Genomic DNA, 15557 nt, shown 5'->3' with positions numbered 1-15557 from the left:
TGGGTGGCTCAGTGGGTTAAGCCTCTGCCTTCAGCTCAGGTCATGACCTCAGGATCCTGGGATTGAGACCCGCATGGGGCTCTCTGCTCAGCAGGGAGCCTGCTTCCCCCCTCTCTGTGCCTGTCTCTCTACTTGTGATCTCTCTCCCTCTGTCAAATAAATAAATAAAATCTTAAAAAAAAAAAAAACTGAGCTATAACTGTCATATTACATAAATTATTATATAATATAAATATATATTTTTATATTTAAAGTCCATAAACACTATATGGCTGAACAAGGATGGAAACCTACTAAAACATATGCAGAGGTAAAAATCATTAAAGATCCAGAAGAGAAAGTAAAAATGGTGAGAAATCACAAGAAAAGCTTAACTGCGACCAGGAGACGGTAAAGACCACCCTACTCTGAAACATGGCACTTGCTCACCCCCTCTTTAGGTCAGAGGTCACCACACTCAAGAAAGGCCTGAGATGCACACGTCTTAGCCAGTCTAAACCACCTACTTGACAGGCTCCAATCTTGATTTTTTTCTTTGAAGGACATAAAGTCACACATAAAGAGGCATCAAATTCTCATGTTTCTACTAAATACAAGACCCCCAAATTTGGAAATGGTGTTTAAAGAAATAACTCTCCGTACTTACCTTAGTAAAAGAAATTGTTGTATTCTGATACTGTGAGTGTATCTGGAAAATAAGGAAAGATGCATTGCTGGAAATATGACGCAAAATGGCATCCTCTGGAGAGGGTCTGTTGAGCGTGAAGTATCTAAACTTCCCTACGGAAAATTCAAGAAGACCTGCCATGGGAGAAACGTTTCATTGTGACATTTATACCTGTAATATCAACTTGTAGAAATCACAGACATAAGCATACATGCATTCTTAATTTAATCCTGAGAAAAACCTGGGGAGATAATTATTGCTGCCCCTCTTTTACTGATGAGGACAGTTAAGCTTAAGAAGGGGAAGCAGCTACTCAATTGTGTAACTGAGCACTAAAGCATAAGATAGGTGTTTTGAAAGATTCGAACAAAAGAGTACTCAGGGGGCACCTGGGTACTCAGGGGGCGCCTGGGTGGCTCAGTGGGTTAAAGCCTCTGCCTTCAGCTCAGGTCATGATCCCAGGGTCCTGGGATGGAGCCCCGCATCAGGCTCTCTGCTCAGCAGGGATTCTGCTTCCTCCACTCTCTCTGCCTGCCTCTCTGCCTACTTGTAATCTCTGTCAAATAAATAAATAAAATATTTTTTTTAAAAAAAGAGTATTCAGGATGCCTTAGATGCCCAGTGCCCAGAGCCAGAACATTCCCCCGTTGTAAGCAGCCTTAACAATTCCAGTCAAAACAGAGCCCCAGGCAGTGCCTGGCTGGCTCAGTCAGTAAAGCATGTAACTCCTGGTCTCATGGTCATAAGTTCAAGCCCCACGTGGTATAGAGATTATTTTGAGGCACCTGGGTGGCTTAGCTGTTAAGCCTCTGCCTTCAGAGTTCAGGTATGATCCCAGAGTCCTGGGATTGAGCCCTGAATTGGGCTCCCTGCTCGGCAGGAAGACTGCTTCTCCCTTCTCCCTCTCCCATTACTTGAGTTCCTTCTCTTGCTTTGTATCTCTCTGTTAAATAAATAAACTGGGTGGCTCAGTGGGTTAAGCCTCTGCCTTCCGCTCAGGTCATGATCCCAGGGTCCTGGGATCGAGTCCCACATCGGGCTCTCTGTTCAGCAGAAAGCCTGCTTCCCTCTCTCTCTCTCTCTCTCTGCCTGCCTCTCTGTCTACTTATGATCTCTCTCTGTAAAATAAATAAATAAAATCTTTTTAAAAATAAATAAATAAATAAATAAATAAATAAAATCTTTAAAACAAATCTTTTTTAATTAAATAAACAAAACAGGGTGCCTGGGTGGCTCAATGGGATAAGCATCTGCCTTGCTCAGGTCCTGGGGCCGCTGCCCCGCCTCCCCCTTGTACCTGCACACACTTTATCTCTCTCTCTCTCTCAAATAAATAAAACCTTTAAAAACAAAAACAAAGCCCATGAATTTAAGGGTTTAACAACCCTAAGAAAGCACTAACAATTATGAATACACTGATATTAAATACAGAACTTGATCTAGTGAATTCTGAAGTCAGCCCAGCCCAGAGGGATATGGGGGCTTCAATTTTATCCCACCAGTTATAAGCTGTGTGATCTTGGGCAGGTTACTTAATCCCCTTAAAACTCTATTTCTTCATCTGTCAAATGAGTCTGTTATCACCTAGCTTGCAAAGGAAGGTGCCATCAACACTGACAAAAAATGTCTCAGTGCCTACACCATATACTTCACATGCAGTCCTGAACCCTGGGCATGCTGGAAAAAGGAACTTTTGGTTCAAGAATCAAGTTCAAAGTCCACACGAGTTTTACAACACCTCATCTAAGCCTTTGTCATCTGTCTGCTTGCCTCCCTTTGTGTTTTAGTCATCCACGCACTGTGTCTTTCTCCCACCTGCACCCCAGTTCTTTCTTTCATCAACCCAATTCTCAAACAATCCACTAAATAGGTTGCTTTTATGTGTGTGGTCCTGGATGCCCGTCCCATCCTCTACCCTGTAGCTGGCATCTTTCTGCAGAAATAACAGAGGAGCTCCCACACATTACATAAGCAGTCCTTAGGAGTGGGGGTGGGGCAGATTTCAAGTCTAAAAATAGAAAAAAAAGATTTAAATTTAATAAAATGAAACAGTTGGGAGCCTGGGTGGCTCAGTGGGTTAAAGCCTCTGCCTTCCGCTTGGGTTGTGATCCCAGGGTCCTGGGATCGAGTCCCGCATCGGGCTCTCTGCTCCTCAGGGAGCCTGCTTCCTCCTCTCTCTCTGCCTGCCTCTCTGCCTACTTGTGATATCTGTCAAAATAAATAAATATTAAAAAATAAATAAATAAAATAAAATGAAACAGTTGACAATAGATTGTAAGTCCCACTGTGGAACTATCATTTTATTTTGGAAGGAAATTAGAGTCAGTGGGTGGTAAAGGAAAATACTCCAGACATTAAACTTCAAACTCATTCTTATGTATTATTTCCCAAACAGGCTAATTTCCAACACCTTTTTTTTTTAAACACAAATACTCCATCTGGATGATTTTAAAAAGACTATGAACAATGGTTAACCAAGAAGTGGAACAGAATAAATGAATAAAGCTAGGCTGAGATCAAAGTTCACTCTGCCTAAATTCCCCAAACTTCGTGATGCCGTTATATTACCTTCATTATTTTTTTTATAATTGATTATAGGAAAAAAAAGTTACTGGTGGCTACAATTTAATTTCTGAAACTCCAGGGAAAATTTTAATTAGTGGCAACAATGACAAATGAAGATGGTATATTTCCTCCCAATTATGTAAGCAGAAACACGTTTTATCTTTTTTTTTTTTCCCCCAAAGATTTTATTAATTTATTTGACAGAGAGAGATCACAAGTAAGTAGATAGGCAGGCAGAGAGAGAGAGAGAGGAGAAAGCAGGCTCCCTGCCAAGCAGAGAGCCCAATGCGGGACTTGATCCCAGGACCCTGAGATCATGACCTGAGCGGAAGGCAGAGGCTTAACCCACTGAGCCACACAGGCGCCCACATTTTACCTTTTATGTAAAACTAAGCTCCAGCCAGAACAGAGGTAAAAATATTAGGAAGAATTTAATAGACTCTGGACAGGGAAGTCCCTTTTTATAAAGGGAAACAAGAAAAACACTTCTACATTTTTCAGGCTTTCCCATCATCATGATTATTTTATTAGGGAGCCAAATTATACATAAAATTAAGTAAGTCTCATTAAGTGGCACTAAAAATACTGCATGTATCATACTTTAATTTTGGTCCCATTTATCCTCAAGTTTCCAAGGTTTAAAAATATCCACAAATTCTAGTCTGCCAATCTGAAAGCAGTATGTTTATTTTCCTAGGAACTAATTGGTCCTTCAACTGTCCATCCTTTAACTGTTCAAAGCACTAAGCTCATTTTTTATTTTTCACTGCCTTTTCTAGTTATATTTTCAGTCTTTTTTTTTTTTTTAAGTCTTCTCCTCTTCTTCCCCATTTTCTCTATTTGACAAATATTTATGAAGTTCTTATGGACCAGCTGTTCTGCCTATTGGGTCCTGTGATCAAAACTGGTTCAAATGTATATGTGAAGGCTGTCCAAGATTTCTATTGCCTTTGAGTATATCTTAGAAACTGTTCAGATAATCTTGTATGTTTATCCCCCATTACAAAGACCTTGAATAAAAACTCTATCCAGGGCGCCTAGGTGGCTCAGTGGGTTAAGCCTCTGCCTTTGGCTCAGGTCATGATCCCAGGGTCCTAGGATAGAGCCCAACATCAGGCTCCTTGCTCAGTGAGAAGCCTGATTCTCCCTCTACCTGACACTCCCCTTGCTTGTGGGTATGCTCTCTGTCTCTCTAATAAATAAAAACTCTAAATAAATAAAGCTATCAACTAGTTAAGTCTTGGTATCAAGGTTTTCTTAATCTTCCCGTAACCTATCACACAGGGGTGAAAGTAAATCGCAACTCAAAAATACATGGAGAACCAAAACTTTCAGTGTTTCAAATGACAGTAATGAAGAAGAACCATAGAAGTTAAAACACAGGGGCACCTGGGTGGCTCACTGGGTTAAAGCCTCTGCCTTCAGCTCAGGTCATGATCTCAGGGTCCTGGGATCAAGCCCTGAATCAGGCTCTCTACTCAGCAGCGAGCCTGCTTCCTCCTCTCTCTGCCTGCCTCTCTGCATACTTGTGGTCTCTGTCAAATAAATAAATAGATCTTAAAAAAAAATTAAAACACATTATTAAACTGGTAACTTAAGGTAAGTATGGGTATTGAAAGTAGGTATCACTGCGAGTATATTTTAAGGGATTTTTCTTTTCTTTACACATTTCACAGTTTATCAAATTTCTATAATGATGGTGAGACGTTCTTACCAAAAACTGAAACTGTACAATTTGGAAAAATCCTCCATTCCTGACAGCACTCAAAACACAGATTCTACCTCAAGTCTTCATCTCAAATTTATAAAAACAAGAACACAGATAAAATAAGAACCTAGACAAAATGATGATACTCTCTCAACACTTCCATCACTTGTTTTCTTTTTCCCTTAAAATCGTAATATTTTTCCAGATAATACATAACCTTTATTATAGAAAGGTAAGAAATGCAGAGAAAATCAATATCCACAGCAAATACACTCTGCAGGAATAATCAATATTAACAGTTTGGCATATATCTTTTAGGACTTTGGCAGATATAATAAATATTTCTACATACAATGGAAAAATATAAATACATTTGGTATAGCCCATTTAATAGATCTTAGATATTTCTGCATATCAACATAGATAACTCTAGCTCTAGCATTTTACAAGTTACATAATATTTCATTCTGTATGTAACCATATTTTTTCAACAAATCCCGTACTGATGAACATACCAGCTGTTACCATTCCAGCATAAAAATAAAGAAATAGTTCTTTCTGTAAAAGAGTCTACTAGAAAGCATACATACATATCAGGCAGTAAAACCTATCTGAGGTTTTTCCTGTGACAGTGTAACAGATCACTTTTCATCCTAAATGGTTAAACTACCTAAGAAGTCCTGCTAAGAAAATCAGAAATAAAAACAAGCAGTCCATTTGAAAATATATAATGATTAGGATCAAAACATTAAGTTACAGTCTCTGCTTCTAAATTTAAGAAAAGCACCTGACTACAGCTTTCACTTATTAATTCCTGGATTTCCAGAAGCTATGTGAAAGATGATGCCTCACTAACCCTTTTTCCCCAATCAAATACCTGTAGCAGGAACCTGGCAGATACAAGATAATAAAAGAAACGGTATCCACGATTTGAAAACCTGATCACTTTACAAGATAAGTAGGGGTTTAAAAGCAGTTGCCTCTGGGGGTGTATTTTAAATGATTTTTTTCCCTTTTCTTTGCACATTTCTTTACTTTTCGAATTTCCTACAGCACTCATAAGGTGGCCTTATTGGAAGGAAATCTTTCTGGCTGTGCATTACAACAATCTGGAGGGGCTTCTTAAAAACTACTGCTGCCTGGGCCCCTATCCAGACTGGTTAAATAAAAATCAAAGGGGCTAGGGTACAAGTGTCAGTTAAAAAACATTTATTGAACATACATACAGAGAAGTACATGAAGTTTACATGGTAGGTGAAGAAAGAGCATTCTACCATCTTAGAGGTCTGTGGTCCCTTTCAATCACTAAGCCTTCCCTCCCATCCAGAAATACCATGATCCTAACTTCAAACACCACAGATGGGCTTTGCCCATTTCTGAACTTTAATTAAGTAGAATCACAAAGGATGAATTCTTTTGTGTCTAGCTTTTTAAAAATCAATAGCATACCTGTGAAATTAATCCAAGCTACTCTTAAATAACCATGACTTACTCATTTTCATTGTTGTATACTTCATAAAAGGAATATACCACAGTTTACTTATCTTTTCTTCTGTTAATCAACATTTGGATTACTTCTAATATGAAGTTATTATGAGTAACTCCAAGCAATTTTTTGTACATGTCTTTTAGTGCACATACGTACACATTTCTATTGGATAGAACCCACGAGTAGAATCATCGGGTAATAGGGTACACTTACATTCTGCCTTAGTAGCTACTGCCAAAAACTTACCCCACATGGTTTTGCCAATTTATACCCCTATCAACTTGTGGAAAAGTATTGTGGTTGCCCAACTGTCTCACCAACACTTGGTATCATCAGTGTCTCTGTTGGATGCGTAGTAGTATCTCATTGCGATTTCAATTTGCATTTCCCTAATCATTAAAGAGGTTAAGAACATCTTGTTTTGTATATGAGCCATTTGGACACTCCCTTTGTAAAAAGGTCTGTGTTCAAGACTGTCCTGGGGCACCTGGGTGGCTCAGTGGGTTAAAGCCTCTACCTTCAGCTCAAGTCATGATCCCAGGGTCCTGGGATCCAGCCCTGCATCGGGTTCTGTGCTCAGCGGGAAGCCCGCTTCCTCCTCTCTCTCTGCCTGCCTCTCTGCCTATTTGTAATCTCTCTCTCTCTCTCTGTCAAATAAATAAATAAATAATCTTTAAAAAAAAAAAAAAAAAGACTGTCATGACTGAATTTTAGTTCTTTATACATCACTGATATGAGCATTCTGTCAGTGTACTTCTACTATTCTGTTAGCTCACCTTTCCACTCTTACTACCTTTAGATTAACAGAAATTTTAGTTTTAACTTTTTTTTTTTTTTTTTTATCATTTATTTGACAGAGATAACAAGGAGGCAGAGAGGTAGGCGGGAAGCAGGTTCCCTGCTGAGCAGGGAGCCCGATGCAGGGTCCAATCCCAGGACCCCGAGGATCATGACCTGAGCCGAAGGCAGAGGCTTAACCCACTGAGCCACCCAGGCACCCCGAAACCAATTTCTTGAGGTTTTTTTATGCTTAGTCCTTTTTGTGTCATTCTAACCCAATCTTTGCCAACATATCCTAAGATTATGAAGACACATTCTCCATGTTAACTTCTAGACCTTTGTTTTACCTTTGATATTTAAGACTAAAATCAATATAACGTTGATTTTTACATATGGTGTGAGGCAGAGGGTCAAGGTTCATGTTTCCATATGCATGCTGAGTTGATAGAATACCCTTTATTGAAAATACCACCATTTCCCTACTACTCTGCAATTTCAGTTTTCACATAGGTGACCATATGTGTCGGTCTGTTTCTGGGCTCTTACTTGTATTCCAGTGGTCTATTTGTCTATCCTAACACCAATATTGCATTGGTGTCGATTTTGTCCCAAATTTGTTCTTTCTCTTCAAGACCGTCTTGACTATTTTGGCCATTTTTCATCTCCATATATATTTTTGAAAGCAGCTTGTCGATTTCCACAAAATAAGCTGCCAGCAATCTGATTGGAATGGCAATGAATGTATTAATTGAGGAAGAAATGATATCCTTATAACATAAAATTTTCTAATTTATGAATCTGAGATATCCCTCTGCTTACTTAGTTTCTCAATTTGTCTCAAGAATGGTATATGGTTTTTCCTGTAAAGATCTTTACATATTCCATTATAATTACCCCTAAATATTCTATGTTCCTTGATGCTAACAGAAATTCATTTTTTCTTTTACATTTCAATTTCTAATTGTCTCTTCACCAAACTGCCTTTTTAAAAAGTTCTCCAGGACAAGGCACCTGCGTGGCTCAGTGAGTTGGGCCTCTGCCTTAGGCTCGGGTCGTGATCTTGGGGTCCTCAGATGGAGTCCCTCATCAGACTCTCTGCTCAGCAGGGAGCCTGCTTCCTCCTCTCTCTCTGCCTGCCTCTCTCCTACTTGTGATCTCTCTCTGTGCATCAGATAAACAAATAAAATCTTTAAAAAAAAAAAAAAAGTTCTCTAGCTGATTCTAATGTTCAGCCACGTCTGAGAACTCTTAACATGATGTTTGATGAATTAGGAAAGGATAAATACATTTTTTCCCATTCTTAGTCATCTTTAACCTAACTTCTGCGTGAAAATCCTTTGGCAGTATTACCTTGGCAGTCTGTTAACCACTTTGCAATTTTAGAGAAGACTGAATATTCGCCAAACCAGCTGTGGCTACGCAGGGCTTTGTTATAGTTGACACTCTGGTGTCTAGTACAGTACCAATCACATAGCTGGCACACAGTAAATGTTTAGTGAAGGATGGCTGAATGCTATGACCTCAGAAAAGTAATTTACTTCCTCTAGGCCTCAGTTTCCCCAAGGTGAAATGGAAGTCACGTACCTCATACATCATTTGGCTGCTGAAAGTATAAAATAAATAGGAGAAACAAATTTTAAACTGTCCAGTGCTACACAATAAAGTATCATTATGAACTTCTCTTAGCTTCCCAGCATTTCAGGGACTCATCTCCTTACTTAAAAAAGAAGTCAGGGATTCAATATGGCCCTACGAATAAACTAGTAGAAAGAAGGGGACTATACATGTCCAGCATGTCCATCATAAACATCAAAATGAGAAAGAGACTTCCAAGGAGCGACAAGGAAAAATACAAAAAATCAAGACTTTAACACTATAGAATGGCAGAAAATGCATTTAATTTCTACTTATAAAAACAGACAACAGGGGCACCTGGGTGGCTCAGTCCGTTAAGCCTCTGCCTTCGGCTCATGATCTCAGGGTCCTGGGATCAAGCCCTGCATCAGGCTCTCTGTTCAGCTTCCCCCTCTCTCTCTGCCTCTCTGCCTACTTGTAATCTCTCTGTCAAATAAAATCTTAAAAATAAAAATAAAATAAAACAGACAAAAGCAAAAGAAGACATGTATCCAAACTATACCCTGAAGAAGTTAACAGGAACTTCTCCTCTAAGCCACCTGGAAAAGGATTCACTTTATGAGGCATAATTAGATCTTGTGACTTTGTGAGTGGGAAGGAAAAAGACAGCACATCAAATGATACTGCAGGCAAATGGATAACATGGAGACAGAGCACTCTGGCTGTGGCTCTCCTCTAAAAAACAATGGCTCTGCTTTTTCTGCCAAAGGTATTTTTTTGCCATCTGACCCACAGCCAGGAACTCTCTTCTATTTTTCATACCCTTCCTCCATTCCCACCCCGAGTTATTTTTCCTTCTAATAATTTCTTTCTAAAAAGAGCTGACCAGTACTAATCTTTTCCTTTTCTTTCTCAATCAGATCCTAAACTTGAACCGTATAATTATCCAACTCTATTTTTTTTTTACTAAAATTTACTTGTTTGTGCTTTGACACAACCAAATTCTAGATCTGTGAAATCTTAAGTCTTCATATCCTCTTCAGATGAACTATTAAAAAAAAACAGTCCAGATACTTAAGTTGGTAGGCATTCAACTGCCCCTCCCCATATCTTATTTATATCTTACGAATTTTCATTACCCCAAAAAGCTGAAAGGAAACACAGAAATGTACACACTACCTTTTACATACTTTTAAAAAAGATCACTTGCAATGAACCACAAGAATAGCCTGCTGCCTTAAATCCAGAACCAGCAATAACACAAATACTAGAAGGCCCACATGGCATTCCGCTCAACTCCAATTACTATTGTAATTCCATGTAAACTACTAAATATATATGTAAAACAAGAATGGAAGATAATATTAAATACAAATGCACAGGCTCAGGTCATGATCACAGGGTCGGGGGAGTCAGCCCCACATCAGGCTCTGCAATCAGTGGGGAGTCTGCTTGGGATTCTCCTTCTCCCTCTGCCCCTCCCCACTTGCACGCAATCACTCGCTGGAAAATAAATCTTTAAAAAAAATAAAATGGAGATAACATCACCCCGTTACCTCTCTCATAAGGTTATTTTGAGGAATGAGAATTCACAGAATTAAATGTAAAGCACCATACTAAGTAAAATATCTTTATTGGAGGCCAGCTTTGCTGAAGTGGAAGGACCATGAAAATTAAAACTACAGCCAGACACACATGAATTCAAATATCACCTGTGCCCCCTCTTAACTGTTGACCTGTGTAATGAACATCATTGTGGCCCCAGTTTCATCCTCTGCCTTACCATTCTCCTCTGAAGAGGGTGATGATCTCATAGGGTTGTGAGGATTAATTAACAATGCCATGGAAAGCACCTGGCACTTACTGCGCACAGTGAAATGTCAGTGCCCTATCATTAACAAGGCTTTTCTCTGCATAAATATAACTGCCCTTTTCAGCTCTGGCCTTAACTCCTGTGCAATGACTCTAAGATTCAGTTTGCACAAAAGCTTTTCTAAGATGAGCAATTAGGAACACAACCACATTATTCAGAAAATACTGGTTCAGAAGTGCAACTGGTCTCTTAAGCTCAAAATAAAACTAAGAATGTGATGAAGCTCACGGAAAAGCACATGATTATCATCAGCCTAGCATAATTACTGCTTTTTTATGGTTTATATTAACAAACCAGGAGCTATTGCTAAAACGCATTCACCGAGCACATGACCTATACCATCCTAAGTCCCACTCTGGGTTCACTTTTCCTTTCAAACTCCGTAGAGCATAACCAATCTGAAAAGCATCTAGATTCTGGAGTGTAAAAACCCGCAGCAGCTTGGAGGAACATGATTAATAAAGCCCTTCATTCTGCACTAAGTTCCCAGGCGAGTCTCAGATACACCACTTGAGAGCAAAGAAGTGTTTTCATGAGTCAACTTAAACCTACAAACACATGGTTGCTCCCTAAGGGAGATTAAAAACGTGTCTGACCAGGAGAGTTACTTAACCCTTCCCATTCCCTCAGCCTAAAGTAGGTTGACGGTGAGGCCTCCTTGGCAATGGCAATCTCCTTCAGCTGGAAAAGACCCTGATCCACTCCCGCCGGTTCTGAATTCACCACCCACCCCTGCGAAATGCACAGATCCCGAGGTGGACTGCGAACCCGCAAGAAATGCAAAACCAACTTGAGGTTGCAGAACTGAGGCTCCCCTGCCCTTACCCTCGCTGGAATTCCCGACGGTCTCGGCTCCTCCGGCCACGCCGGGTTCGGAAGCCAGCACCGCGAGGACCAGGAGCCGAAGGAGCCCCATGGCTGCCCGGGCGGGGCTCTGTCGCCTCACCCGCGCTATCCCGGGGCGCTGGCGCACGGTCCCATCACTTGCCAGGCGCCCCCACCGCACACCTGCCGGCCCCCCAGGGCGGGCGTCCAAGGCTAGCCGCACGCCTGCGTCCCACCGGGAGGTTTCCTCTTCCGGCAGAAACCCCGCAGCCCCACACCGCGCCTCGCCCCGCCCCCTTTACGTCACCGCCGCGGGTCCCCCGGCGCCGCGGGCGAAGGCGGAGGGGCGGGTCCGGCCGGCGCGCGCCTATCTCTCTGCGCCCAGCCGGCTAGCTGAGCGCCGCGCACCCGCGGGTCCTCGCCGCCCGGCGCGCGGGAGGTGGGGGCAGAGGAGACCCCGGAAAGTTCTGTGGTGTAACCCCTACTTCTCAGTTTTGTATCTTTATCGCTTACGAAAACCGCCGTTAGAGTAAAAAATAACTTTCTGTTGCGGCCTAACGTCTCCAGGCTCCTGTTCCCGGGCTTAACTGCCCTTCGCCAAAGGGAAAGACACGAAGCCCGGACTCAAAACCCACGATCAGTGGGCGGTCTCCCTTCGCTGCTCAGGCCGATGTTAGTAGGAAAATGCGGGGCGGGTCGTGTTTCTGTAGTGGTGAGCTCCACTTTTAACAATAAAGTTTCACTTTCTCTGAGCGAAATATCCTCGAAGACTTTAGACCTTGACCCAGCTTGCTCTCTCAAACTTGACACCTGAGGGCTGTTTAAAGGACAGCAGACCATGTGACAGAATTGAGTAATTGGATATGGAGACTCAGTTTTTTGGGGGAAGATTGCTCTGTTTTCTTTTGCCTGCTCTTTAAACTTTTCATTTAGGTATTTTAATGAGCAACTATCTTGAAAAATACACATTCGGTTATTCCACTATTAAACTAAAACCAGTAGCAATCACCGTAATCTGAAAGGGCACAATTTTTTTCCTGTTTTCCCTCTACTGTCTCCTACATGTCCTCATTCCTGTAACTCTCAGTAGATGAAATCCCAGGATGATGGTAAGAGTGGTTATAATAAGGGTAACATTTGAATCAATGGGTAGATTTATTTTATCTACCATTCAGTTACCAACCATTGATGATAACTGAATCATCAAATGAGTTAGTCTGATGACTGACTGCACCCTGTTGGGGAGGCAGTATTAGAACTCTATCTCACCCTAGCAAAATGAAATTCCAAAGTATTCGTTAAAACTATAAGAGAATTAGAAGAAATACGTGATTCTTATTTTTTAGGGCTTTATTTGTTAGAGAGAGAGCAAGCACGAGTAGGGGTAGAGACAGAGAAAGCCGATCAACCAGACTCCCCGCTGAGCTGGGAGCCAGAGGTGGGGCTGATCCCAGGATGGCAAGACAGGACCTGAGCCAAGTCAGATGCTTAATAACCTACTGAAGCACCCAGGAGACCTGAAATAAATGCTTTTAAACAAAACAAAACTTGATCTCAAAGTGGAAGGAACCTCCTTTTAAAAGAGTTCATTTAAGCAAAAATCTATTTGAATCTGGAAGCACCAAGCAGGAAGTGGGTAGAAGCATACAGGGGAGGAAATTTCTCAGCAAAAAAACAAAGGAGGAAACCATAAAGGAAAAGATTGGTAGATTTAGCTACTTAAAAATTAAAATTCTATGAAAGTCAAAAAACTCCAACAGCAATATGAAAAGTCAAGGGGCACCTGTGTGGCCCAGTCTTGCAGGTGAATGACTATTGGCTTCAGCTCCAGCTGTGATCTCATCACCAGGTTCTGGACTCAGCCCAGAGTCTGCTTAACATTCTCTCTCCTTGTGCACCTCCTGCTCATGCTCTTTCTCTCTAAAATAAATAAATAAATCTAAAAAAAAAAAAAAAAGAAGAAGAAGAAGAAGAAATAAAAGCCAAGTTAATGACCAGAAAGAAAGAAAGAAAAGAAAGAAAACTGGCCAATAAAAGAAAAACATTTGAACTCATTAGTAACAAAAACAACAAAAATCAAATTAAGACTTGAGGGGGTGCCTGCATAGCTCAGTCAAGCTTCCGGCTCTTGATTTCAGCTCAGGTCATGATCTCAGAGTCATCAGATGGAGCCCTGCCTCAGGCTGGGCATTCAGCCTGGAGTCTGTTTGAGATTCTCTCTCTCCCTGCCTCTACCATCCCCCAACTTGCGCATGTGCACTCTCTCTCAAATAAATTGAAAACAAAAATCCTTATTTCTTTTAAGATTTTATTTATTTATTTGACAGAAAGAGAGAGAGAGAGTGAGAGAAAGCACAAGCAGTGTGAGTGGCAGGCGAAGGCAGAGGGAGAATCAGGCTCCCCGGCGAGCAGAGAGCCCAATGTGGGATGGGGCTGGATCCCAGGACTCTGGGATCATGACCTGAGCGGAAGGCAGATGCTTAACCGACTAAGCTCCCCAGGAACCCCCAAAACAAAAATCTTAAAAAAAAATTAAGACCTAAGTTGTAAATATTTTAGAAGAATATCCAGTGTGGGTGCAAGAGCTGAGAAGCAGACATTCTTGGAATCTTTGGAAATGTATTGACAAGTTTTTATAACATAATCTGCACAAAAATCTTACAAATATTCATACCTTTGGTACTATAATTCCACTTTGAGATTTAAGTACATATATATGTACAAACATTACGTACCTGTATAAAATTAGTGCACAAAACTACCAAGTATTAAATATTTTGTTTATTTATTTATTTGAATGAGCACATAAGCAGTGTGAGAAGCAGAGGGAAAGGGACAAGCAGACTCCACACTGAGCACAGAGCCCCACGTGGGGCCCATTTCCACAATCCTGAGATCATGACCTGAGCCAAAATCAAGAGTAGGACACTTACCTGACTGAGACACCCATTGGCCCCTTCATCAAGGTGTTAGAGCAACGAAACCCAGTCTAAATGCCCAGCAATAAGGAATTGACTAAATAATCCATGATGCATCTGTATAGTAGAATACTGTGTAGCCCTTCTCAAATCATGATTTAGAAAGCATCTCATTGTGAAGTGTTTATGAAAAGGCAGGTTAAAAAGCGCCGAATATACCCAGTATGAGCTTTATCTTGTTTTCACTTTAGTCATATTTATATACATAGAAAAGTTGAAAAAATAAAATGTTTTAAAGAGCTATCTCTGGGTGATTGGATTAAGAATGATTATTTTTTAACTTTTTTAATAATTAACTTTAGTGCAGGGCTTGACCTCATGGCCCTGAGATCCAAGACATGAGCTGAGGGCTCCTGAGTGGCTCAGTTGGTTAAGCGACTACCTTCAGGTCAAGTCATGATCCCGGGGTCCTGGAATCCAGTCCCACATCGGGGATCGGGCTCCCTGCTCAGCGGGGAGTCTACTTCTCCTTCTGATCCTTTCCCCTCACATGTTCTCTCTCACTTATTCTCTCAAATTAAAAACAAAACAAAACCCTGAGATGAGTTTAAGAGTCAGATGCTTGGGGCGCCTGGATGGCTCCGTGGGTTAAGCCCCTGCCTTAGGCTCAGGTCATGATCTCAGGATCCTGGGATCAAGCCCCACATCAGGCTCTCTGCTGGGCAGGGGCCTGCTTCCTCTCTCTCTCTCTCTCTCTGCCTGCCTCTCTGCCTACTTGTGATCTCTGTCTGTCAAATAAATAAATAAAATATTAAAAAAAAAAAAAAGTCAGATGCTTAACTGACTGAGCCATCCAGGTGCCCCAAGAATGATTTTCATTCCATGTTTCTGCACTCTGTAAAAATTCAACATTGAATATGCATTGCTTTGAAATAAAATATTAATTTTTTAAAGAGATGTATAATTTTAAAGATTTTTCTTATACATTCAGGATAACAGTCCACCTTCCTGAGTATGACACAATTGTTTTCATAATATAGCCCCTGCCCACCTCTCCAGGTTCGTGTGGCAACTAAACTCAATTCCTCTATGCTAGCCACACTGAATTAATTGTAGTTTCCTGAACTCATCCCACTGTCTCCCCTCCATACCTTTGC

At 41.0% G+C, this 15557-nt stretch overlaps 1 protein-coding gene across 5 annotated transcripts in view; it reads right to left on the bottom strand.

The window, feature by feature from the left end:
• TM7SF3 (transmembrane 7 superfamily member 3) overlaps positions 1 to 12123 on the bottom strand; it is a 42435-nt gene extending 30312 nt beyond the window's left edge. For 3 of the 5 annotated variants that reach the window (XR_014313723.1, XM_082738518.1, XM_082738517.1), the window contains exons 1-2: positions 11483 to 12123; positions 647 to 801 (exon numbers count right to left, since the gene is read on the bottom strand). Coding sequence is in view for 2 of the 5 variants with exons in the window: in XM_082738518.1 (XP_082594644.1) it covers positions 647 to 801; positions 11483 to 11573 (246 nt within the window). In the remaining 3 variants the exon portion in view is untranslated. The remainder of the gene's footprint in view (positions 1 to 646; positions 802 to 11482) is intronic. The other 2 variants (XM_082738520.1, XM_082738519.1) reach the window with 1 other exon arrangement.
• Positions 12124 to 15557: the final 3434 nt, after the last annotated feature.

The sequence above is a fragment of the Mustela nivalis genome (genome assembly GCF_964662115.1).
Source record: "Mustela nivalis genome assembly, chromosome: 7".
In the NCBI taxonomy this organism is placed as follows: domain Eukaryota; kingdom Metazoa; phylum Chordata; class Mammalia; order Carnivora; family Mustelidae; genus Mustela; species Mustela nivalis.
Note: the sequence above shows the minus strand (reverse complement) of the source record. Positions and strands in the feature narration are given on the sequence as shown.